The sequence below is a fragment of the Callionymus lyra genome, chromosome 17 (assembly GCF_982586985.1).
Source record: "Callionymus lyra chromosome 17, fCalLyr1.hap1.1, whole genome shotgun sequence".
Lineage (NCBI taxonomy): Eukaryota > Metazoa > Chordata > Actinopteri > Syngnathiformes > Callionymidae > Callionymus > Callionymus lyra.
The window spans coordinates 1,032,225-1,058,108 of record NC_141834.1 but is presented as its reverse complement, the minus strand read 5'-3'; the positions used below and the strand labels follow the sequence as shown (position 1 = coordinate 1,058,108).

Here is a 25,884-nt window from a genome sequence, read left to right as displayed (position 1 = left end):
AGGAGTTCTCACTGAATACATTTTACGCTTTGCAATATATACATTTACCTGGGAATTGTAACACAACGACAGATTTTTTTCTGTGCATTGAATTTTGCATTTGATGGATTAATTGTGAAATTATCATAGATTATATTGTCTGTTTATTTCCCGAAGGAGATCTCCAGAGGATCAATAAAGTGTATCTATCTATTTAATATTGTAGGCAAAATAAGTTATTATTATTAACATGAGTAAACATTTTCAAACGACGAAACGAAATTATTTATGTGCAACTACATGAGGATTAAAAGATTGGAGCGTGACCGGAAAAAAGGTTCTGCGCATTATCAGCCAATGGGAGCACTTTGCGTTTACTCTTTTCGACGAATCAGGCTCGTCTACAGAAAACGGAAGTGGTAATATGAGAATGTAAAAACGGTACACACACTTGTCCAGTTCACTCCTTATCTTTAAATTGCGTTGCTAAAGTACAAATATGAAGCACGTTTCGAATGTGCCAGCGTTCCTGACCAAACTGTGGACGCTGGTGGAGGACGAAGACACAAACGAGTTGATCTGCTGGAGTCAGGTTTGTGCTACTAGCTTGTGGAAGCTAACGACAACACTAAGTTTGGGGTACACTTCTCGTCCTACACAGTGATAACGATACATACGTCATTGCAAGACGTGTCCATTTTTATATAAAGACATTCCATCTCCCTTTTTGTGATGATACAAATGGCTCTATGTCATTGGAAGTTTACGTTAGCTTGCACGCCTCGGCCCATGCTTAGTTTGCACTGTTTACGAGAACAACACAGATGACTTCTCATATCATTTCAATTGCTATGATTTCTCGTTGTTTAGGGCGGTAATAGCTTTATGGTGTTGGATGAGCAGCGTTTTGCCAAGGAGACCCTCCCGAAGTTCTTCAAGCACAACAACTTTGCCAGCTTCATCAGACAACTGAACATGTGTAAGATCTCTGCTGGCCTTATTCTTACATTAACAAAAATGCATGTGCTAAACGTTATTGCTACAAAAAAACTAACTGCCATAAAAAGCTTTACACCCCAAAAATCCATACTAAGAAGTTATTTACGTCGACATTGTAAAAAAGACCTTGCCACACTGAATACTTTATTACAAGGCACACACACAGCTCCTACATTTGTGTTATGTTTTTTGCAGACAATTTAAAAACTTAAAAATGTACTTCTTATGTTGTTCTTAACCGTTATTGTTCTGAACTACGCAACTGAAGTGAGCGGCACAACTGACTTTGTAGTGACTTCTGTGTTTATATATATTATACACAATATATTTAGACTGAAACTTGCAATAAGAGAAGTTAGTCAATGTATGACTTGTGTGTTTGGATGACATGTCATACTTTGTGTGCAGATGGATTTCGAAAAGTTCTGCATATTGACTCTGGTATTGTAAAGCAAGAGAAAGACGGTCCTGTTGAGTTTCAGCACCCTTATTTCAAACATGGCCAGGATGACCTGCTGGAGAATATTAAAAGAAAGGTAATTTTTAATGTCTGGTCACTATGTTTTTTTGTTTAGTTGGTCCAAGTCTTGCTAAATTAATTTCCTGGCATAAGGATTCATCAAGTTGTCTTCTGGTAAAGGTTTCCAACACTCGACCAGAAGATAACAAGACTTGCCAAGAAGACCTGTCCAAGATCTTGTCAAGCATTCAGAACGTTCACAGTAGACAGGAGAGCATAGATTCACGACTGTCCACCCTAAGAAGGTTAGTAATGGTTCTATTATAATTTCCTTTTCTGTCCTTAAAGATGGTTCAGACTACTGAATTGAAATGAGTAAATAGCTAATGAGTAACTAAGGCTCAACAGGCAGAAGGCTGAACCGTTTGTTTAAATTCACAAGCAGTTATGTTATCACTTTCATGAGTTATACAGTGTATTTATTGAATTAATAATCAATGTAAAGAAGTAATGAAATACAATGTATTATTATATCATTATTTATATAGAACATTTTGGACCATTGTGTGCTTTACTGGCAGAACAGTAGAAAACAAGATGAAGGGCAAAGGAAATTGCTTTCTCTGCACTAAAGTAACAGATGAGGGCAGAGTTTCCATGTGTGTTAATCACAGATTAAGAATTATAATGGATCAGAATTCATAACAGGAAACTTGTTATTTTTACCACTGTGAACGAATATCTCTGCTGCCTATTGAATATTTATTTTGTATCTTCAGAGAAAATGAATCCCTTTGGAGAGAGATCTCTGATTTGCGACAAAAACATTCACAGCAACAGCAACTCATCAAGAAGGTAGCTATCACAAATTAATTATAGAAAATGACATGTCCATCTCCGACAAAGGTGGCAAATGTACCAATTACTTTTGTTTAACCCTATATGTGGAATGCATGACACATTTGTTTCTGTTAATTATGCATTGGTTTTAAATTGATGTATGTGTCTCTTATTCTTTTTTCCAGCTGATTCACTTTATCGTCACATTAGTGCAGAATAATCACATCCTAAATTTAAAGCGCAAAAGGTAAGCGTCTCCCAATTTTACTCCCCTGTTTACTGCTTTTGTTCATTTTAGATTCATTTTGCTCCGCAGACCTATTCTGATGACCGGTAAGGGAAAAAAGCAGAAATTCATTCATCCCATTTTTGATGATGATGCTTGCACCGAGCAGGTGAGTTTTCTAGCTCTGTATATAAATCCGGTCATCTAATGAGGTGGAATCACTGTTTGTTTCTTCTCAAAGTCCTCTGTCAGCAGTCTGGATGTTGTCAAGGGTTCAGAGTCGTTGGATGATGTCATCATCTGTGACATATCCAAGAAGAGCGTTGAACCGGAGGCCTCACAAGGGTCTACTCGGGGGTTTGAGCTGAGGTAAATCTTCAAAAACTTTTGAGACTCAGAATAATACTGTGAATTACACTTTGAATGAAAAACACATCTTTTATTTAACACTTGAAATTAATCTTCTTCTTTGGCACATATTTCCTGTACCTTCTTGTGTTGAGGATCAGTCTTGATTGTTGGTAATTATTTAAACCTGATATGTTCTCTGAAATGATAGTGATGTGGAGATTGTGGAGGTGGAACTGGATGGCTGTGATATTGTTGAAGAAGCATCGTGCATAGATGAAGGAAAATCCTTGGGGATGGTTGAGCCGCAGAGGAGCGACAGTCCGGGCAGCAATGGAGCAACAAGCTCTGCTCTGCAGCTCAACAAGACGTCATGCTTAAGTCTGGAGGACCCTGTGAAAATGATGGACTCTATACTGAATGAAAACACCGCTCTCACACAGAACATTAACCTGCTTGGGAAGTAAGTAGACTTTTGTGTTAAGTATTTACCGAGAGCCAATAAAAACACACTACTTCCTGCTTAATCATAGAATTTTCAAATTATTCTTTAACTTCTTAAACGCTGTAATTTTGAATACGTTTTTGGCCTTAATATTATAAGACTCAATTAAAGAGGCTGCAGCGAAAGCACCTCCTACACTGTGATTTAAAACCACATTCTTCTCTATTTCCCCCCGTTATTTTGTAATTAAGGGTCATTTGTGTACCTCGACTACCGTTTCAGCTGCAATAGTCACTGCTCCATTTACTTGTTTCTGTCCAGATTAAATTTCCATTAAAATAAAAAATAAAACTATGTTGTTGAGGGTTGTATAGGGCTGTGACTTGATGTGTGATGTTGCACTTAAAGGTGTAGCTGTGCAAAAGTGAAATTAAATATGGGACTAGAACCCAGTCTTGTGTATAGTGAATCTGCAAACTAATCTTAAAATGATGTGAGATAGTATTTTTGTCCAAAGATTTTGCAAGTAATACTCCAATGTGTGTTGATATTAAATTTGTGATTTCTACTGTGTAAGACTTATTCATGCGACCTGCCTTATGCATGTATGACATTATCAGCAGGAAACAAAACACTGTCTTGAGTACATCATTTTTGTGTTGTATATAAGGATGGAATTGATGGATTATCTGGACAGCATAGACTGCAGTCTGGAGGATTTCCAAGCCATGCTGTATGGAAAGCCATTTGATTTGGATACTGAGGTAAGTGATCTTCTGTTATTATGATGCTATTTATCTGTGCACATGTTAAAAAGAGATTTTTTATTTTAATATAGGAATTTTGCCTAAAGGTGACTTGGTTCATAATTGAATTACATCAATTTGCCTTAATTGGTGTACCAGGGGTCAATCGTTAGTTTCGGAATCAGAAACTTTTATTATTTTCTGTAAGTTATAGTCACATTAAAAAATGCCTAAAAATAAAAAAAAACTCTAAAAGGCCAAGACATAAGACAAATACAGAAGACCCAGAATATCAGGAAAAAGCCCACACTAATAAGGAATAGGTCTTAAGATGCTTCTTAAAGGAGTCCGTAGACTCCATTAAAAGCAGAGGGAGTGGAAGATCGTTCCAAAGCTTAGGAGCAACAGCCTGGAAGGATTTCTCTTCTCTCGTCCGGAAGCGTGTGCGAGGAACCATCAGTAGATTCTGATCCACAGACCTCAGAGCCCGAGCTGGGTTGTAAGGCTGGAGGAGCCTGACCATGAATAGCTCTGATAGTAACAACATGGTGTAACACAACATAGGGATTTCTTTTGTGGTGGCATTACAGAATGATATCATCTGAATTAAATATAAAGTGATGAATATGATACAACAAATTAAAATGAAACGAGACATTCAGTTGTAAGAAAATTAAATGTATAAATAACAATTATGAATGTCTTGTGAACCTTCTTAAGAAAAAAAAGGATTTCTATCTATAATGTAAATGTATACCTGGGCAAAGTGCGGCCTGGGGGTCACATGTGGCCCTTTCACTGCATGTATGTGACCCTCAGGTTTAAAGATCATGCAGAAACTCACATTTTAATTTTGTATTTTTCCTTTATTCAAAAATATTCTCTAAATATGACTAGAGGGTTTTTGTTTTAGAACTTTTGTCCTCTGCTCTTTGCATTTCTGTGGGGATTTATTGCCCACCTAAAAAGATTAATTTGGAAATTAAAAAATAAATGATTTTCAAAATACGTTTAAAAATACTTCAACTAATGATTCTGTCCTATTTGGCTTTATTAATACTTTATTTTATAAGTATGGGTGGATGGCTCCTCACAACAGCCACCGCATAGATGGTGTGGTCCCTGAGAAGATGGAATAGCCCACCACTGATATCGATCATACATTTAATCATAATTCAGAAAGTATCATGTAAAAAAAAATCTAAATATAACATCTGTTACTTTTTACTGTACATCAATTGTTAACTCTTTAAATAATAAAGCATTTAAAAGACACACTGAACTAATCGTTTGTTTTTAGGATAATGTGTCACCCAAAGAACACCCTTCACAGTCTCACCTCAGGTTGGAGGAAGAGAGCAATGGTGAGTGGACTTGTGTTGTTGTGATGTAAATCATCTTTTTACTCTCGTAACATTTTAAATGTTAATGTCTGTTCCTGTTGCTTTTGTTTCTCTTAGTGGATAAGCAGCTGATCCAGTACACCTCATGCTCACTGCTGGCCTCTGTCGATGGGGCCTCCTCTACAAGTCTGGACTTAGGAACAAGCAGTGGAACCAGGTCGTCCCATACAACCCTCCAGTTGACCTGTGAGTCGGAGCCCCCGACAGAACTGCTAGACTCCATCCAGGAGCCTAAGCCATTTCGCCATAGCTCCCTCATTCGGCTGGAGCCTCTGACCGAGGCTCAGGCCAGTGAGGAGACCCTCTTTCACCTCTGCGAGCTAGGAGCAGAGGGGGATTCAGACCTGGACAAAATCTGACCTGCAGGTCTGGGCTTGAGATTCCATCATATTGGCATAATAGTGTTTCAAGTGGTCCACCACATGCTAATATTTTCATCTGCAGACATTCATCTTATGTCAACACACACCTGTGGCCAACTGAGTTATTGTGTTCAATTTATTTTTTTTAATTACATACTGTATTAATTTATTATGTTCACTTGACTTTTATACCAGTTTCTTTGTTCCCCACTAATGAGGGGATATTCTTTTGTATTATTTTTTTATTTCAACTTTGATCAGTGAAAAGAGGCGGTTGTTGCTTTGTTACTCATCTGATGTGTCAAACCCACCCTGTGATCACTTTCAACCTGTCAACATCTATTAAAAGTGTCTAACTCAGAAATTGTGAGTGTTTTTGGACTTGAGTGTAAAAAAAAAAGTCTAGGAAGCACAATATGATGTATAAACAGATGTATCTCACTTTAATAGACAAGAAATCAGACAAATTAGTAGTTTGTTTTATTTACCTCAGTACAAGTAATTAAGTAATAAAACGACACAGGGAGAAGCACAGACAACAGTGCCATCATGTGATTTTAGCTAAAAGCACTTTGCCACAACACTTATTAAATACTCAGTGCAAATAAGAAGCATTTTGAGGGGAAACACTATCGTGTGTAACAAGCATGTGTGAGCACAACATATCGACTCTTGATTTCCTAAAATCGGACACCTGTCCATGATTGAAGGGTCAGCTCATGGTTGAAAGGAAAAGCATGCAGCACTTTATTTACACGGTGAGCAGAAGCTGTTTCGATCAGTCGAAGTCTCGGTTGACGAGAACCAGCGGGGCCACCAGGGTCCACACGTAGAGTGCGATACAGATCCAGCTGGACGAGATTTTCACCCACACAGAAGGCCACTTGCTGGTCATCATCTCGTAGTTCGAGTCTGGGCTGTGGAGGAAGATGGAACAACGTTAAAGAAGACCCGGGCAAAGTAAAATACTATAAAACTGGCCATTTACAATTTTTTCTGGTCACTATACAACATTTTAATTACCAGTTCAACTATACATTAAACTTTTTAAATATCTTTGTTTGAAGACATTATTCCTCTTATCTTCCTTTCTTATTTGTGTGTATTGGGTTTCAATTTTTAGTAGTGCTTTTACATCACATTTTTTTAAATGAAATATACTATTTATTTTATTGCGTTATGCTTTTCGGGAATTTGGTTTATTTTTTTTCCAAGTTTACCATTACCATAATATAACATTTTATACATAGTAACTGTACTACCCTCTCTCTATAATAATAGTGAACCAAGACACTTGCCAAAACTAGAGGAATGGAACGGTTAGTGTCAACAAGGGGAATAAAGAAACTTGGTTGGTACTGATCTTCTTTACCTGTACCAGTTGGTCAGTGTCATCATGATATACAGCGAAGCCAGAAAGAGCATGAAGTGGAAGAAGGAGTATGAGTAGGTGACGCCATCCTTCTCATTGTCCATAACACGGTTCCCGCTTTCTTCATCGCTGTCAGCTTGAGGTCCATCTTCGATCAAAGCCGACTCATCGCTGGTCAGAGTCAGCTTGTTAACCTGCGTGTTTGACGAGTTGCGGATGCTGGTGGGAGAGAGATGAATTTGAGAAGGGAGCTGATAGATCCAGAGAGTGGTGTGCATCCTCACCTGGAGTAGAGAACACACATCAAGAAGAGGGCTAATCCCACCAGTCCCTGAGCGTCCCACCACTGAACCACTTCTCCCTGACCGACAGGACTGGTCGTGTTCATACCAATGATACCCAGAAGGCTTGGGTTGCACTCCCTGTCTGTGAGGTACAAATCAAAAGGTCAGAAGATCAACAAGTTTATACAAGTACAGAAATGTATGAACTCGAAAAGTTTGCCTGAGGGGGATTGAATATTTTGACCATTAGAGCCCAAAAGTCTCTAATACTGTATACGTCATTGTGATTAGAGGGACTGTGAGTTTTTATGTTAAAGATAATTTTGTTAAAACTTTCTTACTAGGCTCATTGGTCATGGCAGACCAGGTCAAGTACATGGTATACAGCGTGACCAGGGAGGACTGGAGCAGGCCAGAGCGTGGCTGCGACTCCTACACAAACAAACAAACGGACATGAAGCGTTATTTTTTTCCACACTGAAATAATATCATAAAATTTGAATGTGTGAGTATTTACCTGAATTTGAGGCAAAACAGACAGGACAGACGCAGCAATGCAGATCAACATGTTGATGCTGATGAAGACCTTGTTTTCAGTGCAGTTGTCAGGGTGGGTGTAATAGATGAAGAATAGGACCAGAGCAACCAGAGACAGCAGGTAGTTGAGGGCGGTGACAGACAGCAGTGCTATGTAGAAAGAAAACAAATATAAACCATTGAGCCACTTTTTCCACCTTCATAGTCTGTGTAATTAAACTGTGAATCACAGAAGACAGTTCCTGGGTCTACGTACCAGCATACCAGCATCGAGAGTTTCCCTCCTCCATGTTCTCCACCCAGGACTCGTTCCAGGAGTGTGCAAAGTCAATGAGCAAGACCAGCTGGATAAGGATGAAGCAAAAGGCTCCGGCCATACCCACATAGAACCAGACTGGAAGGGTAAAAATAGTTGTAAAATAAATGAGAACAATAATAAATATACATCACAACGAAAATAGAATAATAATAGAAAACAAAATGACTCAAATATATTAACAATAGGATCTGATCGGATAACCAACAGCGTTTTCAAGTGCACACACAACAGAAGTACAACATACTTCAAAGATCAAGACAATTGAGTATTGTTTTGATTGTTAAAGCGCTTTGTGACCCTGGTCTCGAAAAGCGCTATATAAATAAATATTACTTACTTACTTACTTACTTACAAAAGCACTTCTAAAAGAGTAAAAAGGCACAGCTGACTGATAGTATATTGTTTATTTAAATTTAGGTAATGGAATTCTCTGTTTAATATTCTGATTGTGCCCCTTAAATATGGTGTGGCAGACCACACTTATTTAATCTGAGCAGAGTATGTGTAAAACAAACTAGTTTTCTGGCTGACTGACACAAATCTTTTCCTGAAGCGGATTGATAGATGACCCTGACCAATCAGAAAGTGGTCAAGGGCCAATACCTTAAATCAGACTACAGTTTTCTGATGACAACATTAAGATGGTATTTTGTTAGATAAACTATCATGATCCACTGGGCTCCAAAACAATTTTAAAGGGCTACCATAGGATATGATTTTATATCAGACTCTGAGAAAATGTGTTGTTACCTGTTGTGAAGGAGCCATCAGCAATGAAGAAAGATCCGATAACAATTGCAGCTGCTGCAGCAAACTTGAAGAACCAAAACCTGCAGGAAACACACAAGTTAAATGAGATCCAAAGATAATTGGGAAACAAAATGAAGACATTATCTCCAGCTTGTACATAGAAGGTTGCAATCTAAGCAACTATGCATTAGGGAAACAGGGTTTTAGCATGATTTTTAGGACTCACCCGTTGTGCAGAGCGGCTCGAGGATCTTTGCTGCTCTTCACCTTTATCATAATCAGCGAGAACAGCAGGAAGAACATAGCCATGCCGAAGCAAACACGGTACACAGCCTTGTAGCCCACCAGAACATCACAGTTGACACGGCCCTCCACCACAGAGGTACCTGCACCCCCTTCACAGAAGCCCGGAATCTACAAAGACACAAAGGAGACCAATGATGGGAAGTTCGCACCATTAGTTACATTGTGCATGACTTCACCTCAAAACTCACTGCATGATTGTGAGTGACTGACATCTTTAGGTGGTATAAGTGGATCAAATGGCCTGACACACCCACTCTGCTGTGATTGGTCAAGTATCAAGGTTTGTCACAGTGCATAATCGCTGGCTCCGCTCTCGTTTGCAGAGATTTTAGATGGGGAAGAACTTTATAAAGCAATAACTTCAAGACATTGTCCTGATGAGGAACTTACTGCATCTTGGAGAGGAAAACTTTAACATTTGAAACATACGAGTAAGTCCGGAGAGTTGGGTTTTCACGTTAGTTGCCTTTTGAGCGACTGAGTTCAGGATATCTTTTTTCTGAATATTATGTATTTATCAACTGACATTTATTTGATCTCACTTAAATGATTGTTCTTTACCCTCAGAATTCCCCATTAGAATTTCAATTTCCTCAGGCAAGGGTTCTAGAACCTAAAGGATCTATTGTCCAGCATTTCATCAGTTTCAATTTGAAGATTTAAATACATAATGTAGGACTGCCATGTTCACACACTCACCTTCTTTAGATGACCCTCCATGCCTGGCATTAGCATTATGCAGGCCACTCCTACCCCCAGCAAGAGGAAGAAGGCGTAGATGAGGCGTGTCACAGTGGAGTTGTTGCCACTGGGACAGCAGCTGCACAACAGACAGGGGGCGCTGCCACACAGGCAGGGAATCTACAAAATGATAACCAATTATCAGAAAAACATTTTAATACCCCATTTATGACACATTCATTTCGATATTATGCAGAGATAAGCTGTGTGAAAATACATGTTTGAGATTGATTTAAATGAGTGGAGTCAAAGTATCTGAATGTTCTGTTCTATGTTAGTCTTTGTATCCTTTGTCTTTGATCCATGTTCTTTATCTTTATCTTTAGACTTAGATTGTATCATCTTGTTCTTTCTCTTTATGTTCTTGTTCTTATTTTATTTTGATTTATTTTCTATGAAAAATTGCTGTATTTTCTGTGGCTATTGGAAAAAAACAATTTCCTGAAGGAGACCTCCTTAGGGATCAATAAAGTTTAACCTTACATTACCTTAAATAAAAGTTTTGCAAGACAACATTGTGCAACTCAACATGGCAAACTTCTAAAAATAATATCTACAGGATAATCTCAAAAGAAGATAACTACTACAGAGGAACAAGAATAGGACCTTTTTTGTCCTATTCTTGTTCCACTGTTTCTTAACTGTCATTGTCACTAATCATGTGATGATCTCATTGGCCATGCTATGACCTGCATTATCCACCCTCTCGAGTTTGTAGATTCATCCCTCAACATGGAACTGATCTCTCAGCTCTGTGTCGAAAGAATGCATGGACTAGATATGCGCGTAATTCCAGTAAGTTCCTTCTTAAAGAAAGTTTTTTCTAGCACCTTGCTAGCCTGACAAAATATATGTAATCATCTCCACACAAAGGGCATCTCTGCCTCAACAGGTAGCTGTGATTGCCCCAAAATCTTCATGTCTGTGTCCTAAACTGTCATTTATTATATCTCCTACTAGCAATACAGCGTTCGGAAACTGGTATTGAGTATCAGTCCAATCCAGGCTCTTAAAGAGACAATTTAGTTCTACCTAACCTAACCTAAAGTTGGATCAGGTGTCAGGGAAAAAGCTCCTATCCACCCATCCCATCCAGGCAGTTTATTAATAAGAGCCAGATTTGTTTTATCCGTTACCATTACGTCTGGTACAAACTACAGTACATTATACGTAATGCGTTATATGACTTCATTTATTCTGCACAGAAATTCCTATGTTGTGTTTACAACACTGGAAATAAAAGTATCTGATTTGTTGCTCTTGCCATTGCTTATATATTATTCAAAAAATATATCCTTTGTCTCCACTAAGGTTTGATTTAGTACGTCCACTGACTCGATCACTAAAGAAATCCTCTCTTTATTTCCTTCTCTCCTTCTCTGTGTACAACATACGTCCTATTATTTAGGAATAATTTATTTAATTCTTCCCTTTATTCTTTATATTTTTCTATACAGTATCTTCCTGAAATAGTTCATTTGTCTTTGTAGTTTCAATCATCTGTCTTTATTCCTGATCAGAATAATAAATAATAAATAATAAATCAAGAATTAAGAATCAAGCTATGTTGTGCATGACGAGGTGATTGCTGATAGAATATAAAATAACTTATGTTATAAATGTGCTCTGATCATTTTTGTCCCATAACTCATAATGTTACACCAACGCACTGAAATCTATGCTCAGGCCTTGTACGTCTTGTTTTCCGTTGTTTGTTTGTTGATCGACACACTTTTGTAAACCGTTGTTTCGTAACCAGTTTCTAAATTTAAAAATCTTGGCTGATCTGAACAGACGAACCTGAGAAGCATCGTAGCAGTCACGATGTCATTGCGACAGCGAATTAAAAATACCGACGACAAAAACAAACTCGGGTCGGTGACGTCATAGCTATGTGGGTCACCTGGAAATCAGGTATCAGGTAAAAAATAAACGACGATTATATGTTTAAAATGAATATACGTGTTATTTATTCCTGTGTCATTATCGAGGACAGCAAATCGCGAGTGGGTGGAATTGCGCAGTCATGACTGCGGTGAAATGACGCAGATTTTTCCAAACGTTAGCGGTTCTTACCCAGCTGGCCATCGAGCACAGACCCAGCACAGCTCCCATGGTGAACGGAGGGTGTTGATTCTTTACTTGATCTCTGGTGTTCTCAATTCATACACCGCTGATGATCGTGGTTCTGTCTGAGAAGATGGATGCAGAAGCTTGTTTTGTTCTTGTTCTTCTTCTATCAATCCTCCTTCATGCAGACGAATGACGACTGGCTGCTGCCCCCATAGGCGGTTATTGTCAACTACAACCAGTTTATTCAAGCGTGGATCGACTTATAAAGTCACATGTTTTTAGATTTCCATCCTAGTTCCTCTAAATGTCCTTATGTGGATGAAAATGAATGTTCTTGTTGAATGGTGATTGTCATGTGTTTCAAGTCATGTAGAATGATGCATTTCTTTCACGAAAATAATGGTTTCCAAAGTTACAATTATTTTCCGCACAAAGGTTGCACTTTAAAGATTGCACTTCAAAGTGTAAATTATGCCACATACTGACTTACTGATATACAGTATACTGACATACTGAGTTATCAACAGCCAATGCTGAAAATGTTATGAAATAAATTAACATAGATATGTCAGTACATTAAACACAAATCATATCATAACTTTTTTTTGTTGTAAAATAGCAACACCAAACACAATGCAGAGTAGCTTATCTGAAGGATTCCTTTTCCATGCATTTTTTTTTTTACAATAGCGGTTAATTTTATTATCAGTTTGATCAAACTTGTTGTTACAGTCAACATTTAAAAAACAATTGTAATCCGCACTGTGTAAATAGGTAAACTTTAAATAAAAAATATTGTTATTATTATTAATCTGTACTTGTATCTATGTTTAATATGTTATTTTTATTTTTATTCTCATGTCTCATGTTGCACATTTGTACTAAATCAATTTCCTAATCAGATCACCTCCACTATTGATTGTTTTTAATTTCCCATTTTCGTGAGTCTTTATATGTTTTTCTCCAAATACAGTGAGTCCAGAAGAGATATTTAGGTTTAGGTTTTGCTAATTTTGTATACAACTTATCAACAGCTGAATTCCTTCTTGGCCTTTTAGAGTTTTTAAATGTGTAGGTATTTTTAAATGAGTATTGCTTTTGATTGTTCAATACCTTTGTGACCCTGGTCTAGAAAGGCGCTTTACAAATAACTACTACTTACTTACTTGCAAAAATCATACTGGCCTTAAACTTTATTCCTTACTTCGGAACTGTATGTGCTTTTGAGTATTTTGGAAACATTCTGACATTATTTAAGTAGGATTAAAGGTTTGAATACAACTTAAAGCTAAGCTTAGAGTAACTCAATGTGGCACTAGCGGATGCAACTATTCACACTACAATATGGTGGGCAAGGTAACGGCTCAGTTGTTTTCTTCCCCAAACACAAAAACTAAAAGAAACTATAATAATTATAGTCATAATAACAAAAATGGCTGCATGCCTTCTTTTTCTTCAGTTATAGTGTGTTATTCAGGCACAATAGTAACACATATATAAATAATTTCATGTTTTTGGCAGTTTAAAATAATCATGTCTCTGAAACAACTGTAGAAGCTTAGAAATGGCTGAGATGCCTTGAAATATGTCAGATGCTCTAAACTAAATATCACTTAAATCTATAAAGGAATCGTCTAAATGTTTATTGACAAATGATTATGACTGAAACTGAAAGTCAATGAAAAAAACCAATTAAACAGTGATTAAACGTAAACAGAGGTTGACCAAACACCTAAAAGTTTAACTGAATTGCCCATCATTTCCTATTGTACAATGACCATGACGGGGCACACTAATTTACTTCAAAACATTACTTTGTTGTTTTATTTTTAAATCGAGCTAATGATGGTTGTTTATTGACATAACCTCCCTTTACCCCTCTGTGTGCGTTGTAGACGAGCCAGGAGATGAACGATCAATGCTTTTGGTGTTTTCAGGGGCTGGACTTTTTAATTCAAAATTTAGCTTGAATACAACATTTTGAAGATCACCTACCCACCTTCAACAGGTTTTGGAAACAGTTGACTATACTGAACCTAGCAGCTTCTGGAACCAAAGAAAATTGAGATAAAAAAAAAAAACGTTAGAGTTTCGGCTGTTACAACAACCCACATTTTTCGTTAATATGGACTCATACCATAATACGGCAAATGTCAAGGAAGGCATTTCTGTTCGGTTAGCAATTATTTTTTTGAAACAAAAAAACTGAAAAAGAAAACAATGGCATATAAAAAAAAATAAAAATACAGCTATCTCTATTCTGTACAAGTGGTCCCAAGTGTCTGAAATGACCGGCTGCAGATGGACCCTCCTCAGTGGTCTGCACAGTTAATACATGGGTGCCAAATTCCCGGAAGTAAGATTCCACTCTTTTCAAAATAAAAAAACATAAATAAATACAAAATGAGTCCATATTACTATTGCGTCTAACATTGATCCGTGTATCAGACGGATACCAAAGATAAGAGTGAATGATTCATCATTTTTCTTGTTGGTGCGTTTTTAATATTTTTCAGATTCCTAGAAATTCCAGGAAGTGAGCTGTGTGTCTGTTCGCAGCTACAGCGGCTCACTGATTCGTGCGTGGTTGTGTTGGATCCGAGCAGCAGGAAGACTGGTCAACATCACCGGCGAAACTGTCTCACTCTCACCTCCTGAAACCGTCTGAATGAGCTCAAGTAGGGTCTGATCGTATCCGGTTGCGAGCCTCGCTCTCGGGGACAAAGCCAGGCGGAACCAGCGGCTTTCACTCACAACTCTCTCCCCGTCTCTGGATGTGTGCCGGGCTGCGGGACCAGCAGCTGGCGATCGGGGTCTTCGGAGTACTCGGGAACACTACTGGGCCTTCGTTATTCCCGTCCTAAAGGAGGTATCGTAAGGCCGAACAATGTTCCTGGTGGGCGGCTGAGATTTACTCATCTATTGTAGGGCTTCTATACGAAGAAACCTCCGCAGGTAAATTCCTAAATCTTGCAACAATGACATACAATATCCACAGTTTGTGCTGGTAATCGACTTGGATTGTTTGAAAGATCGAAGGACTGATCTTTATCTCAAACTGTTAAACATGACCAATCGCAACATTGAGGACATGAAAACATCCTCGATAATTACCCATCACGCCAGCACACACTTAAAATCATTGCGCGTTTAATCCTACATATACGGTAAAGTCGCAGCGCGTAGCCAGGAAGTGTATCGCAGAGAAAACAACCTGCGTCTGTATTCAATAATGACCGCTTTGTTTTTACACTGTATTTATTATTTTTATGTTTATGTATTTCTCGTTTTTACTTAAATGGAGTTAATGATTATTCCTACGTAGCCCCGGAGGTGACATGGGTAATATATTTTTTTTATCTCATGATAAAAAATACCGAGATAATTTTTTATCATGAGATAAAAAAAAATATCTCATCCATGTCACCCCCGGGGCTCCGTAGATTTGCCTTAACTCCAATAGTATTTTGGGAATCACTTACCCAGTTGACATTGTTCCAATAGGTAATTATTATAACCTGTTCATCAATTACAATATATTCGTATGTTTTGTTCATTCATTTTCATTTTTAAACTTTATTTCCTTTAAGCATACATTTAATATATGCTAAACTCACAGATAGGGCAGGTTATCGATTGGAAATGTTTGATACTGGTACTGATACCTTCACTTGGATATCGGTTCTCCGGATACTTTTTTTCGATACCAATTTTACAAGATACATTTTACAACAAAAAAGAAAATAACATTACACATAGTGGAAATATTGAGTCACATTTTTCAGCTTAGGCAAGTTTTCACTCCAAGCATTTCCTTACCTTACAGAAAAAATGAAGAACAAATAATTTGCAGTGCAAACTTGAATGACAAATACATCTAAAGTTTACTGCTGTGTCAATAGTCAGTTTTTCTGCAGAAAAATCTACTTAAATTCGCCTATATACCAAAACTTGAACTGAAAGACCAAAAGATGTTTTGATCCTTGGTATTACCGAAATGATCAGAGCCACAAAAGAACTGAAGTTTGATACCCGGTCCTACTTACAGAGCAAAAGGCTGTGTTTTTTTCAGTTTTAGGTAATCGGATGCATAACATTGGAATGGTCTTACTAAGGTGTTTTCATGGCCAAGCCTACTTCATGTGTCAAATCGAGATGGCAAATACCCCCTTATGTTCTATATCTTGACAGACTTTCCTTAAGATTTCACAGATAAACCTCTGCCTGAGCAGAAAAGGGTTGAACTGATTAAAAGCAATCAATTTTGTTGTGCTTCTTCGGCAAAAAATACGTTGGCCTCTTACTGATATCCAGTTAGATGTTTGATTTTCAATATCATTTTAAAGCAGGGATAACAAATGATGAATACCTAAAAGTCATATAACAACATGAATTACAGAACCACAAATGCATATTTGATTAGTGAAAAAACATTTAAAACAATATATTAGTGCATATAAATGCATAATAAATAACCCAACTTGACGTGATTTTACATCTATAATTTCTTAATATTTTCTAATTTACCAATAAACCAATAAGTGGTGTGCGTGCCTACTATATTAAAACTACGTTGTAAATGGATTCAATGGTAAAGACTTTACTAACTGACTTTAAGTCAAATTGATCAAAGTTGTATTTAAGCTTTGATGACACATTTGAAAGTTGTCTCTTATTTGATCAGATTAGTGTAGTAAAACACTCAATGGCATTTAAGTTCCTAAAGGTATCTTTGAGGGATTTAAGAGATTTGTTCATAAAGTTCTCAGATAAAAACAGGACGTGGAAATGTTGTTCAATGATGGACAAGTGTTGTTACTCACAAGGCTGTTCGCTGCTGTGTTTTTTTGCTAGGAAGCTAGCTAGAGTAACACCTCAGTTTCCCACATGCATCTGGTAATGGGGATGCGTGGGCGTCCACAGACAAGGATGTTCTTCTCATCACTGTCTGAATGTGTCTCTAAGATTTCTTATTCTCTTGGAAAATACCTCCTGGCTAATTAACCAAGTGATTAATATAAGCTAAGCCATGAGGACAACCTAAAAACCAGGCTATATTTTTTATTTTTTCATGTTTTCCATTTCCCTTCTTAGTTGGATGATAAGGTAAACTAGGATGGAATATTTGTCAACTCACACTTCTCATTAGCTTTTTTGTGTTCAGGTAAAAAAAAAAAAGTAAACTGACTTTCTTTTCACAATTGAATTTGCACTTTGTCAGTGTTTAATAATATTCATGAGAAATTACATTTTTAATAATGAAGTTCGTTGTTGTTCTCTCCAGGCTCTGACAATGATGGGGACACTTATCTGTTGTGATGAGGCTGAGACGGCCATGGCGATGGCCAACCTTCCAGGGAGACGCTGCTTTTTTCCACAACTGGTCCCCCTCGAGAGGTCCGGGACTCGAGCACCAGTCTCTACCGTTTTATGGGGATGCTGAAATTTTCCGACGGGCTGTCCTAGGAGAACACCTTCATGGCTAATGCTTCTGCTGGCTCCCAAGGGCTACCGGAGGAGGTTATGCCGACAGCCGTGTCTTCGAAGGCTCTTCAGGGTATCGGCTTACCGCTGCAGGTCTTCTTCTCCCTGGTCATGGTTGTCATCCTGCTCGTGTCTTTTCTCGGCAACATGGTAGTGTGCCTAATGGTGTACCAGCGCTCGGCCATGCGCTCTGCTATTAACATCTTGTTGGCCAGCTTGGCCTTCTCCGATTTAATGCTGGCTATTCTCAACATGCCCTTTGCACTTGTCACTGTTCTGACCACCACCTGGGTTTTTGGAGAACTTTTCTGCAGGGTCTCTGCCATGCTTTTCTGGTTTTTTGTAATGGAGGGTGTGGCTGTGCTTCTTATTATAAGCATAGATCGCTTTCTCATCATTGTCCAGAAACAAGACAAGCTAAGTCCACAGAGAGCCAAAATGCTGATTGTGGTCACATGGTTTCTGGCTTTTATTTTGTCTTTCCCCCTGGCCTTGGGTTCCCCCCCGCTGCACATTCCCCCGAGTGCCCCGCAGTGCGTTTTTGGCTATAGCACTGAGCCTGGATATCACGCTTATGTTTTGATACTGATGCTGGTGGTGTTCTTTATTCCATTCGTGGTCATGCTATACACGTTCATGGGAATCCTGAACACAATCCGCCATAATGCCATCCGGATCCACAGCCATCCTGACAGTATCTGCTTGAGCCAAGCCAACAAACTTGGTCTGCTGGGCCTGCACCGACCTTTCCAGATGAACATAGACATGAGTTTCAAGACGCGTGCCTTCACCACCATTCTCATCCTCTTCTCTGTGTTTACAGTTTGCTGGGCCCCATTTACTGCCTACTGTCTGGTGGCCACCTTCAGCAACAGCTTCTACCACAAGGTCAGCTACTTTCAAGTCAGCACATGGATCTTGTGGTTGTCCTACCTCAAATCAGCCCTGAATCCCCTCATATACTACTGGCGAATTAAAAAATTTCGTGACGCTTGCCTCGATCTGATGCCCAAGTACTTTAAGTTCCTTCCTCACCTACCAGGCAACACTAAAAGGCGGATCCAGCCGAGTGCTGTGTACGTGTGTGGGGAGCACCGCTCCACCGTTTGAAGAATGTAAAAAGAAAAATGAGTTTAGAAGATACACTGATATCAAGACATTCTGTACACTTTCACGCCCTAGCTTCACAGTTTACAAAACACCTGAAATAAGAAACAAACTCATCATTTAGATACATATGGAGCGTGGGTTGTCCTTATTGGACCTTAACATTCTAGATCAGTTACAGGCATGATGGGGGGTGGGGGGGGAAGCAGGTTTTACTGGTGACACATATAATTTTTTAACTGTTGCCAATTGAATCAGACAGTTTTATACCGTGCGTGCATGTGTGTGTGTGCGCACAATGTCTCTTGCCCCCCACCCCATACCGCTTTTACGCACCTCATACACGAGTTACATAGCTTTAACATGACATCTATGACTACAAATCGGATTTAAATTGTTGTCCAAGGTAAAAAAAAAAACACACCACATGTTCTCCAAATGATACAGGTAGTTATTTAGTTTTTGTTTAAATAATTCTTAAGTAAATGTAGAGTCGCTGAAGAGAGATTTCAACCTCCTTCCTCTGGTTGTGATGTCAGTGGACAGGTCTGTTGTTAAATCTGGTGCATAAACTGTACACATATGTTTCCATTTGTTTTATAAGCATAGGTTCTTTGCTGAGGTTAGACATTGACACACAGACCATCTTTGTTTTTTGGGCTCATGCGTTTTCGGCTACCTAATATTTATCTGATTAGAAAAAAAGACACACAAATGAGTGAAGGCAATCGAGACACATATAAGCATTCTACGATGTTGTTTCCTTTAAACGAACGATAGAAAATAAGTTCCAAACTGATGTTAACATCCTTTGTTTTGTCACATGCTTTTTAACTGGTTACTACAGAGACATTTTTATTGAGAAATATCAATGTATTTAAATATGTTTTATCACTGGAAATGTGCAACATAATTGATTCTGATAGAACAGCTTTAAAGATGGTACTGTAAATGTGATTTTCTTTTTTTTTGTTTCTCCTTGCTTCTGATGTTTTTGTTTTTTTTAATTCATGTTTCATAGGAAACTATTTCAACTTGCTGTCAGTCTTTAAAATCATATTTTAAATTTGAACTCCTAAAGTTAATTTCAGTTTAATGAAGTTCCATTGAGTAATGTTTTATTTAATTTACATTAGGGACAGCTACTGTAGCCAAGAATGTCACGTGATTATCGCGCTTATCTGACTCAAAAACTGGAGGACATGTTTTTAATGACACTTTCAGGACATCTCAATTGTGTTACACGTAACGGGCGATCACATTTCAACTGCTTTTCTGTAGTTTATTTGTGATTTTAGACTAATTTGTTTTTAACTTGTATGGCCTGATAAAAAAAGCTGCTCATGCGCCTGGTTACATTCAGAATTTCTAAACTTCTAAACACACCATAATCATACTTTTTTTTTTTATAAAAATATACGATGTGAAGGAAAAGACAAAATATGTTGTTGACATTTTTTTTAACAGGTTTTAGAGTTGGTAGGTAGAGCTTAAAAACACGGAAATGAAACTCACCGAACTACCTTGTTTGTTTCATAGCCAGCAAACCTTATCTTTGCTGTTGCTCAAGAAAGTGAAGTTGTTTTTTTTTAATCCTGTGAAATAAGGTCTTCGCGACATGCACTGCGTGCTTATAGTTTTAGATTTTCTTTTAAAACAGAAACTGCCAAATGAGTAAACAATTCACTTCTATAACACAATTCCAACTTCAGGTACATTTTAATAATCAATATTAAGTTAAAGTATTGGGTCATAAATTGGACTTTTAAATAGACATATATGACTTCAGCTTACTTGTTTGTTGTTTTATTTCAGTGAAAAAAATCAGGAGTCGTCCTGACCGTTTTCTAGCCTCTGGCTCTGTGAGCACAACATTGTTTTCCTGTGCAATATGTCGCAACCAAAATAATTTCCTTCTTTTGTTTACAAATGATGTTGGATATTTGTTCCAGTGGGTCAGTACTTCTAAACAATCACACAAACTGCTGTTTGCCTCAGATGTAATACTCAAGACATTCATGAGCTAATCAGCTTACTTCTGACCTGAAATAATTTATTGTCACCCTCTGAGTGAAGCTGAAGAAACCACTCTCCCACTTAAAAAAAAAAAAAAAGGTCAATAGTGTGGTGTGTTTAGCTGATTGTGTGTGTATGTAACATAGGCCTGTTAATGACATGCAATGTGTTTTTCTGATCCCAATGAATGTACATTTTTAGTTCAAAGTTCTGGATGTGCCTATTGAGTAGATGCCAGTTTGAATGCTGCAATTTCAGGCAAAGAACTGCAATTCTAATGTACTGTGCTGCTGAATTTAATAAAGATGTTTCTTACCTTGCTGAACTCTTCTCTTTTAGTACCACAATAATCTTATTAGATGCTTTTTATTTTATTACTCTTCTCAATCACTTGCATGCAGTATTTTATTAAAACGTTGCCTTTCAACTTCTAAATAAAAGTATTCACCCAACACTCTGTAACCTCTGTGTTTCACAATAGAAGTGAAATCAGTGAACTGAGATGGCGTCTTCAAATAATTGAATTTGATACTGTACAGTACTTTGTAGTCGTTGTGTATTGGCAATAATCTGGCGATAAGATATGCATCACAATACAGATGAGATGCTAAATAAACATATATATTTGTGTCATTAGTGTATAGAGTACCCTGGCATTGCTGAATTTCATGTTTTGAAACCAAAATATCATCTTGTCCTTTCTTTGTGCAGAATGTAAGGACAGCTTCCGTCTAGCTTCCAGAAGTTTAATTGCAACACAAAAATTAACCAACGGAGTGAATATTTTACATATGAAACAAATGTTTTTATTATTTATTTACTTTTAAATATATACCGTACAAATGTATGATAAAATGTAATTTGAAAGCAAAGAAGAATGGATACAGTGCCATTGAATATGATGCAGTACGAGCGAAAAGTGATATTTAAGCATAATGATGTTTTTTTCTAACATTCCTACTACTTCGAAATGTTTACTAAAACCCATTTTCTGCTCAATGGCCCCATGTTAAATTTGGTATCGTAAATATAGGATATCTGGAGGAAATAATTGACTGGATAGATTGGCTTTTATGTCCTGACTGGTCAGGTTGATTCAACAATGGCCTCCACAATAAATTGTGTCAAGAACCATTACTGTACCAAGGCTATAGGCTAGGTTTTTTTTTTTTCACACACACACACACGTGTGCTTCATGTTCATCATTATTTGAATCTTGCAGTGATGCCATCTTGACTGGATACCACTCATTGAGTGTTTTACATGCATGCAGAAAAAAGAAAGACACTTATTATTCAGACATGTATTTTTACTTTAATATATTAGGCTTTCTAATTTGAGTTGATGACAGGTGCCTAAAGAAATAAAAAACATAAATGCATTGCTGGAAAAACTTGACTGAAGCTACCAACAGTCTTGGTGAACCATCATGTTGTTTGAAGTTATCCTGAACACAATATTGTAATGCTGAAGCTCCAAGAAAACTAAATAAATGTGTCCAAGATGTGAACAAACACAGAAGAATAAATATCTTCGGACAACACAAATAATTTCACTCCTCTGGGTCCTAGCATCAGGCTCAAAATTATGAAATCTGTTTTTGTTCAGACTTGCCAGTCTTTGGTGGAAAAATCTTCACCTGGAAAGGAACAAAGAACTCCAAAGCCGCTTTTGTGTCCATCAGGTCCAGAGAATATTCCTGAGCCACCTTCTCTGGAGTCCATGTCTGAGGGTGCTGCTGGTGGCTGCTCAAAGCCTTCAGGGCCTCTGTGAGGCTGAGCTTGCCTTTTGGCACTTCTGTCACGTCAAGGAAAGCATTGGAGTCCGTCTGCAGACCAAGAGGACCTTCAGGCAGGCTGAACTGTAATGGACGGAGATTTGCTTCTTCAACTGGGCTGGATTCTTTTGGAACCTGTTGAGATTAGGTGAAAAAGTAGTCTCAAATACCATGGTTTCTTGGTCCACAGTGGATATTAAACAATTCAAGCCTGTCAAAATTAAAGTAAATGTTATTTTTAACCGTTATAATTACATTTCAAGTATACATGCAAATGTTACCATTACTGACCCACATTAAAAATGTTTGAATCCCCCAAATACTAGATTGGTCAACCAAGCAAATAAAGTGTTAAAAAAAAATGTAATTGAACTTTAGAAAGTTCCACTACAGTTTTGCCTAAGCTACAGTCGACACCCTTGTTTATAAAGAAAGGCTTTTAATAATCTTGGAGTAAAACTATGCTCAAGGTAGCCGAACGGCTTGATGTAGGATAAAAATAGGATGTAAAATCTAACAAAATGCATTTTTTTCCTAAATCTCTGAGTTGGAAATTACATTTATTTACAGTACAATAATGTACATGAATAGAAAGTATTCCAAACTTTTACTTGTAAATTTTTTGTTTCAGGTATTATGTCATACTATCATGTGTATCATGTTTTACCTGACATTTTAGTGAGTTAAATTGAATAAATACTGGCAAAAATTAAAAGTCACTGCCTAAAAGAAGGAGAGCATGGAGAGTTGGCATTAAAGTTACACATGAAAGATTATAAATTATTGCATTTAATTTTTCTAGGTAGAAAATAAAAATCCGAGATTAACAACACCACTGTATGTGTGCTCATCAACATTTAAAATGAGCCGAACCCCTTTATTTTCCTGTAACAAAGAGAGAACATGATTTCTCTGCTATAACCTAATTGATTGGACAAGATCTTGATATTAAGATGGAGGGAGAATCTGAACCACACTGAGGGCCTCAAATCAACCTCAAATTAAAGAGCCTACTTAAAGAATCAAAAGGTTTTTTGCCGCTTGTGTGAGTTTAACATGTTTGATACAAACCATTAAGGTTGCTCAGATCTCTACTGTAGAACAGCTAAACTGAGACAACCAACCACATGGACCTGGCCCTGACTACATCCTCCTGTGAGTCACTCATCATCAAAGAGCAATTGGTATCCTCCATCCTGCACAGACTGAACAAACACAAAGCCACTAGCACTGAGGCACTGGGTTCCAAGTGACTTTCTCTCCATCACGTGGTCACAGAAACAAGAACCTCCGAACTGGCTCAGATCTACAGATCTTCAGGCTCAAACCACAACAGCTGAAATATTAACTTGGAATTTTAGTTCAAGATTGCTGCAGTTCAGGCATTAAAATGACTAGTCCTTCACGTATTTATAGTGTACATTTGCTTAATTAACTTAATTAACATGATGACAGATCAGTGTGGTGAGAGAAGCTTTATACCCCCCCCCATTTACAATACTTATAATTTTTTTCATACTTGGGATATATAAAATTGGGATTTATGAAATTAGTTACCAAAGCGAGTGCTGCTTGACGTATGCTTGCTGCAGAATGCAAGACAATTTTTGTTTGATGACTCTGCTGCAGTGTCTTTAAACCTGGATTTTACAATAAGATAGCAAATCACAAACACTTGTTTTTGATTAAATTTCCAAAACATAATGTTGTATGATCAACATTAAGTTTATTATAAAATATCACATTCACCAATTTAAAGTAAAAAAAAAAACAACTCAAAATATTTTAATTTGCAAATTGAATCAATTTGAATAAAAGTAAAAAAGTGATTTACTCTAGGAATTCTACACTTGTAATCTTTGCAAACGTCTTAGTATTATATATAATAAATTATTTGTATTATTATTTTATTATCTTTCATCATGTGGTCCTCTTTTTGGATCTGGCCCGAGTGCACATCTCATTGTGTATAAGAACAATGTATAAGCATGATTTGTTTGTGTTTTATTAAAAATAAAAAAAATAAAAAATGTAACATACAATCCTGTGCCACCATTCTATTTTTTAAACACCCTTTTTACACCTTCATTTTAAAACCCATTTGCACCTACAGTTGTTAGTTGTCAGAGTAAAACAAGTACAAACAAGAACACTTGTCAATTTGCAATACAGCCAAATTATGCAGTTAGCCAAACCCACAACATGGGGTCAAGCTTCTGTCTCCGAAAATAAACTATTGTGTTTATTCTTGAACTATGCCTGTGTAAAATTGTCAATACTTATAACTGCGTTTAAGAATGTAAAACAGTTTGTTGTCGTTTAACACTTGGATTGTAAACAAGTCGTACTTGGTCAACTTCATTAAGTTGCAATCCGTTTATTCTGTCCCAGTTGGGCAACGGTAGTGACATCATCATGCACGCGACGCTGTCATACATGCGCAAAACCAAACGAGCGTATACCGCCACAGCCTCTGGAAAATATGTCGCTAAAATGATCCTTCAAAACAAATGTCTTTATGATCTGACTTGTTATTATGATCATGCGTGTATGTGCTACAAATAAGCAGCTCTCCAGCTCTGTAGCCCATAGAATGTGGAATTCTGGCACCAGAACCATAAATTGATTCAGTTCCTGACCTCTGTTGTGTCGGTGGACTGCACGTACACGGAGCCCAGATAAGAAAGGAGCGTTTCATTCTTCTGGTTAACACCGCTGACCGCTGGTTCTTGGGCTTCAGCTGCGAGGAAATACATTCATGTCATGGCAGGTCGAGCGAGTACAAGTACGATGAACGACTACTAACCTCCGGCCGGGGATCGGAGCACATGTCGTGGTGCTGGCCTCGGTTTGTCTCTGGAGATTTCTCGGTGAACTCTATTTTCTATGTTGAAGTTTCGGAATACCCGTGTCACCCGTGCACCCATCTTCAAGTTCACCCCACAAGTGAGGACTGAGGAGACTGACACTTCAGTTCAAGCGCAGAGGATTTTGGAAAAATACCGAGATGTGAGCAGCACCATCTTGTGGCTGGAGGACAAATTACCTTTAAAAAAAACGATTTGATTGTTAAATACGTCACATTTTGACGCACTCGTATGGTGTCACACGCCTCAAATTCGTGTTTTCTCCGCATGAAATATTATAACTATATATACTGTCTGGCTGAAAACTTATATTAGGCAAATAAAACATCTGTGATCTGTAGAGTGATCATGTCAATATCAGCAACGTCTTCACTGAAATATATTTGTTTGACAGTAAAGGTAATTCATGAAATTAAATCATGAAGAAAAGCCGATGTCCAC

General features: G+C 37.6%; 4 protein-coding genes across 4 annotated transcripts; 2 read left to right on the top strand and 2 right to left on the bottom strand.

Moving 5' to 3' along the window:
- The first annotated feature begins 410 nt into the window (after positions 1 to 410).
- On the top strand, positions 411 to 6,172 carry hsf2 (heat shock transcription factor 2). Its single transcript, XM_087779159.1, has 12 exons — positions 411 to 571; positions 850 to 958; positions 1,387 to 1,514; positions 1,619 to 1,743; positions 2,218 to 2,293; positions 2,464 to 2,525; positions 2,595 to 2,673; positions 2,746 to 2,873; positions 3,064 to 3,315; positions 3,968 to 4,061; positions 5,344 to 5,407; positions 5,504 to 6,172. The coding sequence occupies exons 1-12, from the start codon at positions 479 to 481 to the stop codon at positions 5,803 to 5,805; spliced, it is 1,512 nt and encodes a 503-aa protein (XP_087635285.1). The 5' UTR covers positions 411 to 478; the 3' UTR covers positions 5,806 to 6,172.
- Positions 6,173 to 6,225: 53 nt separating this feature from the next.
- Positions 6,226 to 12,360, bottom strand: serinc1 (serine incorporator 1). The gene is made up of 10 exons (XM_087779158.1): positions 12,195 to 12,360; positions 10,077 to 10,238; positions 9,298 to 9,485; positions 9,072 to 9,151; positions 8,258 to 8,395; positions 7,982 to 8,151; positions 7,806 to 7,896; positions 7,465 to 7,606; positions 7,181 to 7,399; positions 6,226 to 6,725 (listed from the first exon to the last, which is right to left on the bottom strand). Exons 1-10 carry the CDS (start codon positions 12,231 to 12,233, stop codon positions 6,587 to 6,589), a joined length of 1,368 nt encoding a protein of 455 aa, XP_087635284.1. The 5' UTR covers positions 12,234 to 12,360; the 3' UTR covers positions 6,226 to 6,586.
- A 5,237-nt stretch (positions 12,361 to 17,597) lies between these two features.
- gpr63 (G protein-coupled receptor 63) lies at positions 17,598 to 21,123 on the top strand. The gene has a single exon (XM_087779157.1). It carries the CDS (start codon positions 17,670 to 17,672, stop codon positions 18,783 to 18,785), a length of 1,116 nt encoding a protein of 371 aa, XP_087635283.1. The 5' UTR covers positions 17,598 to 17,669; the 3' UTR covers positions 18,786 to 21,123.
- Positions 21,124 to 22,099: 976 nt separating this feature from the next.
- ndufaf4 (NADH:ubiquinone oxidoreductase complex assembly factor 4) lies at positions 22,100 to 25,747 on the bottom strand. Its single transcript, XM_087812586.1, has 3 exons — positions 25,383 to 25,747; positions 25,216 to 25,316; positions 22,100 to 22,711 (listed from the first exon to the last, which is right to left on the bottom strand). Exons 1-3 carry the CDS (start codon positions 25,501 to 25,503, stop codon positions 22,385 to 22,387), a joined length of 549 nt encoding a protein of 182 aa, XP_087668712.1. The 5' UTR covers positions 25,504 to 25,747; the 3' UTR covers positions 22,100 to 22,384.
- Between the last annotated feature and the right edge of the window lie 137 nt (positions 25,748 to 25,884).